The sequence below is a fragment of the Osmerus eperlanus genome, chromosome 19 (genome assembly GCF_963692335.1).
Source record: "Osmerus eperlanus chromosome 19, fOsmEpe2.1, whole genome shotgun sequence".
Taxonomy (NCBI): domain Eukaryota; kingdom Metazoa; phylum Chordata; class Actinopteri; order Osmeriformes; family Osmeridae; genus Osmerus; species Osmerus eperlanus.
The window spans coordinates 11,508,765-11,516,414 of record NC_085036.1 but is presented as its reverse complement, the minus strand read 5'-3'; the positions used below and the strand labels follow the sequence as shown (position 1 = coordinate 11,516,414).

At 46.4% G+C, this 7,650-nt stretch overlaps 2 protein-coding genes across 2 annotated transcripts; one reads left to right on the top strand and one right to left on the bottom strand.

Annotated features, from left to right (window-relative positions):
- Positions 1-29: 29 nt before the first annotated feature.
- On the bottom strand, positions 30-2,027 carry rangrf (RAN guanine nucleotide release factor). Its single transcript, XM_062485638.1, has 5 exons — positions 1,893-2,027; positions 1,548-1,664; positions 1,218-1,380; positions 1,009-1,103; positions 30-440 (listed from the first exon to the last, which is right to left on the bottom strand). The coding sequence occupies exons 1-5, from the start codon at positions 1,982-1,984 to the stop codon at positions 323-325; spliced, it is 585 nt and encodes a 194-aa protein (XP_062341622.1). The 5' UTR covers positions 1,985-2,027; the 3' UTR covers positions 30-322.
- LOC134039634 (histone-lysine N-methyltransferase 2D-like) lies at positions 1,983-5,344 on the top strand. The gene is made up of 9 exons (XM_062485624.1): positions 1,983-2,430; positions 2,563-2,825; positions 2,922-3,005; positions 3,194-3,268; positions 3,612-3,725; positions 4,008-4,100; positions 4,247-4,380; positions 4,494-4,937; positions 5,056-5,344. Exons 1-9 carry the CDS (start codon positions 2,338-2,340, stop codon positions 5,088-5,090), a joined length of 1,335 nt encoding a protein of 444 aa, XP_062341608.1. The 5' UTR covers positions 1,983-2,337; the 3' UTR covers positions 5,091-5,344.
- Positions 5,345-7,650: the final 2,306 nt, after the last annotated feature.

The window sequence follows — 7,650 nt, the reverse complement described above, 5'->3', positions numbered from 1 at the left end:
AAATCAAAAAGGAATATGCAAATGAAATGTACGAGTTGAGAGGAAATTGTATTGAACCGGCACATCAGATGGTCAAAACTATTTGCATTCAAGAAATGTTCCCATTTTTTACATTACAGTTCATGACAGAAGCCAAGACAAAGATGAACACTGGTATAACATCAAGAGAAACATAATGTTATCTGAAGTAGCATTCCAAGGTTGTCAGTTCATAGTTTTAATCATAAACCTTCAGTCAACCAGAGAGCCAAACCCGTAGTTTGAAACGTGCTTGGCAGGGTTTTGCTTTGTTGAGTGAAATGTCATCATGCAAGCCTGTCTTCTACCCAAACACTCCCGGGTTGTGTAGTTTCAGAGACTGTAGCAAGCTCTCAAAGTCTTGTATAGTCCAGGGATGTGTGGGCAGGTTGCTGGCCCCCGCTGCACTTCTGCTGTTGTGGCTGCAACAGAAGACAGGAGAGGAGGGAGGATATTTTAGGGTGTAGCTCAACAGCAGAGCATTCGACAGCAGATTTACATTTATTCATTTAGCAGACGCTTTTATCCAAAGTGACTTCCAAGAGAGAGCTTTACAAAGTGCATAGGTCACTGATCATAACAACAAGATAGCCACAAAAACATTGCGAGTAGCCAAAACATGAAGCACACATTGTGAACAACCAAAGTAAGTGCCAAAGGGAAGAACCATAAGAGCATGTAGTTAAACAAGTTACAATTAAACAACATGAACCACTATAAGTGCAAGTGTACCTGTGGAAAAAACAAGCAACAATAATAAAACAATATATCACAGCGAGTACAAAACATTTAAATCAGTTACCACTAACCACAAGAGCAACAAGTCTCTAAGCAAGAGTCATTGTGGCCATCAAGAGGTCGGAAGTTTTTACATTAAAACATTTTTAGCCGGGTTAGCCTACATAATTATCTGTTTGGAGGCTACTTTGAATCATTGTTAAGTAAAACGAAGCAAGAGTGTGTTTTATATATGGTGAAACACATGCATACCTGATGGTGAGGGGGTTGTTGAAGGTCACGAGGATATCTGTGGAGAACTGGGGTAGCCTGAACAGACCAAGATGAATGCTTACAATATTTTTCGCCTGCAGACAAAAATGAAACAAGACTGTATCAAGCAATCAGAAAGCACCTGGATGAAGGGTTATCGAAGCCAATAGCTGTAATTGAACATAGTGATGTTTGAGACACATAGGTACCTCCTCGTTGAACTTGGACACGGCCTGGGTTCCAGTCAGCAGCCAGGCAGAGCCGCACTCCTGCATGGAGAGCTCCGGTTTGGGCAGGGCCTGAACCGTCTTCACCTCTGACGTCCCTGGGCCTACTGCCTTGTTGCTGCCGGCTACATCCTCAAAGTGATACCTACAGGATCCGATGGCCATGGTTCATATGTGACAAGATGTTCTATGGGCGTATGTGAAGCTCTCTGTGACATTGCTTGTAAAAAGGGCTATACAAATACATTTGGATTTTTATGTTGTCGGTGTTGTTTGTGGAGTCAACACCTCCCAGGGTTAGGGTTAGCTCACCTAGCCGCATCCTCGTTCTCCACGTGACTCTGGAACTCCAGCAGCTCCACGATGATGCTCTGGTCCGTGTGCTCGTGGGCAAACACTTCCTGGTTGTCTGGGATCTCCCTCAGCTCACTGCACAGAGAAGGGAGGGATGTTGGAGGAAGGGAGGGGGGGGGGTGATGTGTACATTTACATCTCAGGTTATTCATCGTTTTTATCCATAGAAACTTCTAAGTACGTTAGTCTAGACTCTAGAGTATTTGACCTAAATGTACATAGCTGTTTTCCTCAACAGTGTCACCTGTAAACTTTGCAGTTACAGAGTTAGATCGTGAACGATGCAATCCGTCATTCACTTACCTTATATCTTTGGCATCGCGTGGGATAGTAGCTGACAACGCGCCTCCAAACAATGGGTGACACTCTATCGCGTTATTTGAATGATTTTGCATACTACAGAAAGAAACGAATACAATTTGGACAACGACTTTGCAGTCACGGTTATAATATATCGGCAAGCAGCGTAGCTTGAGAACTCAACGAGAAAGTCGGACACACTAGAGAGTACTCCATCTATGGATGTTACGTAGAGGCGGAAGTAAACAGTGACAACATGAGGATGATTTCTCATAGGATCAAGAGGTGTTGACCTCTAGTGGACATAATTGCAACTGCAACATTGGGTGAACAAAAATGATAAAGTCCCCAAGTTTTTGCTTTAACTAGATTAGAATAATGCTGAGTAGGCTACTCAGCTGGCGAAAAGGCATGTGTGTCCGACTTCCGACTTTTTCTTTATCGCGTCATGTTTCGCATAATTACGTCATTAATTGTTGTGGCAAGTTTGCTTTATCTTTCTAGGATCAGCCGAGTGAAATTCCACTCACAGAGGAAGAAGGTATGCCACCATGTCCCCCTTACTGTAATCATATTGTAATTTAGCAGACGCCTTTACTGCTAAATACTAATAATTAAACTGACAATCGAGCCATGTAGTTCTGAATGATGCCCCTGAACTCTGTGTCTCCAGGTATCATGCATAATGACAGACTCGGGAGCTGGATCCTCGAAACCACTGAAGGGTATTCTGAAGAAAGTTAAATCCTATGATATAGACTCGTCGATCCACGGTCCTGAGTGCCCCCTGCATGACCAGCGATCAGAAGGACCTCTTGACCCCCGGCAGGGCCGCGCTGGCCCGGGGTCGGGCAAGCCGCTCAGAGGCATCCTGAAGACCAGCGCAAGCTGTGGCGCGGCGGAGGATCGCGCCGATTCTAATAGCACGAAATTGAGGTCAGACTTACCTTCAAATAATGTCAACTAGATTTTTCTTAGTTATGTTTTTTTTTTTTACTGTATCCCTTGTTTGTTTCGGTCTTGGTTCCGCAGACAAAGACAGCGATGGGATGAGTCCAACATTTTGGCCACGAGCTGTCATTCCTGGCTCAACGTTCCCAAAACTGGATCTCACCTGTGAGTAACACAACCATGATAGGAGTAGCAAGAGTAAGATGTGACAGTGCCTCTGTCAACACCTCTATAGCAGGACCCTCTCCCCTCACGTGCAGTGGCATAGCCAGAACATCTTTAATGGGGTGGCCAAATGGGCTACACAATTGCACTGTGTCCTAGCTGCTAGCTTGCTTGTTGTGGTTCCTCAGATGCAGCCTCACCATGTTGGATTGGCCTGCTTCCAACGCGTGGGAGGAGCAGACATGTCTGTGTATCAGTAAGAGGTATGAGGGCAGACCATAATATGTTACATTGTTGCATTTATATTTATTCATTTAGCAGACGCTCTTATCCAGAGCGACTTACAGTAAGTACAGGGACATTTTCCCTGAGGCAAGTAGGGTGAAGTGCCTTGCCCAAGGACACAACGTCATTTGACACAGCCGGGAATCGAACCAACAACCTTCAGATTACTAGCCCGATTCCCTAACCACTCAGCCACCTGACTCCCGGGTTTACAGGGTGTAACTGTATACTCCCCCAGTTTCAGCCTTAGGTTTTGGTGTCAAGTTACTCTTTAAGAATGTAAAATGTGAATGTGTTTTCTTGAATGAAACACTGTCTCAGGAAGAGAAAGAGCCAGAGCTGGAATGAGATGAGTATCCTGGCCACTCAACAGCCCTACAGCGGGAACAGCCCCTGGATTCAAGTGGATGACAGCTGTCCTGCTGGTGTGGCATGGTACTGCACCTTTTCCTGTTCAAATAATGCATTTATGAAACAGGCGCAAAGTCACACACAAGTGGGATTTGAACCGGCGACTTGAACTGCAGTTGAATGCTATACCATTGAGCTATACCCAACGCTAGTTTGATGTGTAGGCTTCTATTATAGTAGTGATCTATAGTAGTCTGGTTCTCCTCTCTGTCTCACTTCCTCTGGTACTTTGGTCCTCTGGTATTTTTGCGTACATCGTCTGAGGCGTAAATTCCTGTGTTTACTTCCTGTTTCCTGCTCCTCTAGGCAGTCACTGTCCCTCACTGATGATGCAGAGACCAGCCCCAGCTTGACCTCTGACCCTCGGCCTGTGGCCTCGCCACCAAGGCAGGAGAGCAAGTAAGACCCCAACACCCTAACCCTGACCCTGACCACTGACCCTGAAACCCTAACCCTGACAGCCCTTGTTAATGTCCACCAAGGGGAAATGAAACCCATTCATTGTGACGTATTCCAAACATGTAACTTCCATATTACATGCTTAGTTTCAGTTCATATCCACCCAAGTCACCAGCCTGTGATAGGATAGGAGACAGGAGGAGGTATCAGTCCAAACAGGAAGGCCAGAAACGTACCAAAGTCCAAGATGAAGGAGCACCAGGTGGCAGAGACTACAGTGGTGAGCAAATACCTATGAACTGAATATTCAGCCAACCTCAATATATGTTCATACATCAATATAGCTTGTTTTATTTGTGGTTTTAAATAGTCCATGCTTACATACCTCTGCAGGTACCTCTCCCCTTTCCTCCCCTTCCTCCCTCCTCTCCTATCGTACCTGCTCCCTGTCACCCCCTCCCTCCCCCCTGCCTTGCTCTCCCTACCTTTTATATTCCTCTCTGTCGCCCCCTCCCTCTTTGTCGCCTCCCTCTCCGTACCCCCTGTCCACCTCCTTGTCGCCCCCACCCCCCTCCCTCCTGTCTTCCAGTCTGTCATCACCTGTGTCCCCCTCGCCTCCCCCCCCCACAAACAGCCCCAGCTTTGAGAAGCTGAGGAAAGCACACCGCAGGGAGAACAGGCGGGTGTTGTTGGCCCTCAGGTCCGTGGCCAGAGACGAGGAAGCGAGGGACAAGGACGATGCTACTGATGACACAGTCCCAGCCATGTGCTCCTGTATTGACTGCTGCAGCTCCCCCAGTGGTGCGGAGTGTACAGTACAGACAAGCAACCAAACAGGTATGATATATTATATTCAGGTTCAAACGAATAGATGATATTGATATGACATGTATTACTATTGATCTAGTCATCAAGTGGTTACAAGCGTCTTGTGTGCCTGTGCTCTCTTCCTAAGATGTGGAGGAGAAGGCGGTTCACTCCGATCCTTGATGTCAGAGTACACTCTCTCAGGACCAGTGTCTCTGAGGCCTCCACACCGCACACCTCCACAGCTCGCTAAAACATCTACTGACCAATAAACATCTGGAGACCTCCACAGTGTTGTTCTCCTAACTGTATCTGGACTGTGTGTGTTGTAGTTCCAGTGGGTCACAATTGTGTCTGGATCCACGTTGTTGCCAAGGAAACACTCAGTGTACTCTTCATTTTAATATTGATGACCAATTAACACCAAATCAAATTAAATAGAAATTTAGGTTTACTGTAATCATGCTCATAAATGGTCAAGAGCATGTGTCTCTGACCCCATTACTCTTTAGACCCCCTCACAAAGCTTATGTCCACCTGGCATGACGCCAGGGCCCACCCCACAGAGTGGGACCTGACTGCACGCAGCTTTGATGTCTCACCACTAGAGGGCGCCCTGCAGGGTACAGTCATGGAACACGCCTCCATGCCAAATAAAACTTTCCCAACTACAAAATGAAGAACAGGTTTCACTTCTTTATGGGCAATTTCCAGACCCGGGCCACATTTCGGATGCAGTTCCTCTCTGCGCTGGGAAAGTGTGAAAGGTGAAATACACTCACAGTTGTTACAGCCTTGTGTCCCCAAAGTCCCTACGATGCAGACGAGTTTGAGAGGCAGGGTCAACATTAAACATGGCTATGGGCGTAGCTTATTGGTAGAGCATACTCTGCTGTACAGTATCTACAGTACTGTAGATCAAGATATCACAAGTTAACCCCCCCCCCCCCCCCCAGCCTGTAGCGAACTGCTTTCCGGTGTTATTTCACAACACAGTGTTTAATTAGCTTGGAGGGACTTTGATGCATTGAGCTGCCTGAGATCACCAGGCTCATGAACTGTGCAGGGTTGTGTGCTCATGGTTCAGAGTTGTACCTGATGTAATTTCTGACAGGGTGCCCATCTGTGTGACCCAGAGGCTCATCTACTGTAAGAAGCTTTCTCTGATTAAATTATAACTTCACTTTCTCTAAACGTCAGACCTTTTAGTCTTTTAAGTCTTCCTAGCGCTTAAAATATTTCCCAAACTGGGTAAATCCAGAGGTAAAAGAAATGCTTCTCTAGTTGGAGAGGTGTGGGTAGTGGGTACCCTCCTGTATTGTCTGTCACTTAGGATGAAAGCTGCTACATGAATACATAGTAGTAAATCACATTACAAACGTAGAATGTATCTTTACCCTTCATTTTACAGTGACTGTGAATTATCTTCAGAGCTCAGCTAATTAACATAATGCATTGCTTTCACAGGGTTCCGTCAGATAGCTTCTGTAAGGCCACCACTTCCTGCTACAGGCAAGTTTTCAGGTGGAGGAGAGAGGGTGGAGAAGAAAGGGGCAGGGGAGAGAGACTGGAAGAGAGAGGGTGGAGGAGAGAGGGCAGGGGAGAGAGACTGGAAGAGAGAGGGTGGAGGAGAGAGGGCAGGGGAGAGAGACTGGAAGAGAGAGGGTGGAGGAGAGAGGGTTTGGAGGTGGAGGCAGCCAGGTCTGCTGGGAGGTGGAAAGAGAGATGCTGGAGGAGAGGTGCTTCCTGGCCTGTTTATCCAGGAGGTTGGCGAGGAGACGGTGGAGGAGAGAGGGTGGAGGAGAGAGGGTTAGGAGGTGGAGGTTGCATGGCCTCTTGGCCCGAGAGCTAGAAAGGTGCTGGTGGGTCACTGAGCTGGATTAAGGGTCCGGTCACATGTTAGCTGTTTTCAACCCATCTAAATAGGATACGGAGCTCAGAGCCCAGCAGGTACGGTAATCACACTGGGAGAGACATGTCTATGAGCTACAGTGTCTCTGGTTCAGTGTGCTGTCGTTCCACATACACACACGCTGGTGTTCTGCTATCTTCATTTGCACATACACATACTTCACTTTCAAAATCCCAGTATATACCATGTGAGCCTTTTTAAATTCAAACTGTGTTATGTAATGCACATATTTGTTACTAAAATATGTTCATAAGTAAGAGTTGTTACTGTACTGATAAATTGTATGTCAAGATTATCCAGAGCACGGTAATGGGAGACTCTCCTGTTTCACTTCCTCCACCCTTGCTCTGTGAAATCCCTGTCTCTATTTCTCTCTCTTAATCTCTCTCTCTCTCTCTCTCTCTCTCTCTCTCTCTCTCTCTCTCTCTCTCTCTCTCTCTCTCTCTCTCTCTGTCTCTGTCTCTGTCTCTGTCTCTGTCTCTCTCTTTCTCTCTCTCTCTCTCTCTCTCTCTCTCTTTCTCTCTCTCTCCTCTCTCTCTCTCCTCTCTCTCTCTTGATCATTTAACTCCATAGATCAAATGTGTCATTGTGACCCACCGTCGTATTGCGACAACTTTACCGCATACAAAAACAAAGTGAAGCATTTTCTTTTAACCGTTGGGCTGTCTCAGACCCCCCACATTGCGAAGGTTAAAAGAAAATTATTTTTATTTGGTTTTGTATTGGGTAAAATTGGGTAAACACAACGATGGTTCGTTATGAACCTTTGGGTCATGTGACCCGAAGGCAGCACGAGGGTTAATCAATCACTTCCCCCTCTCCCCCTTCCCC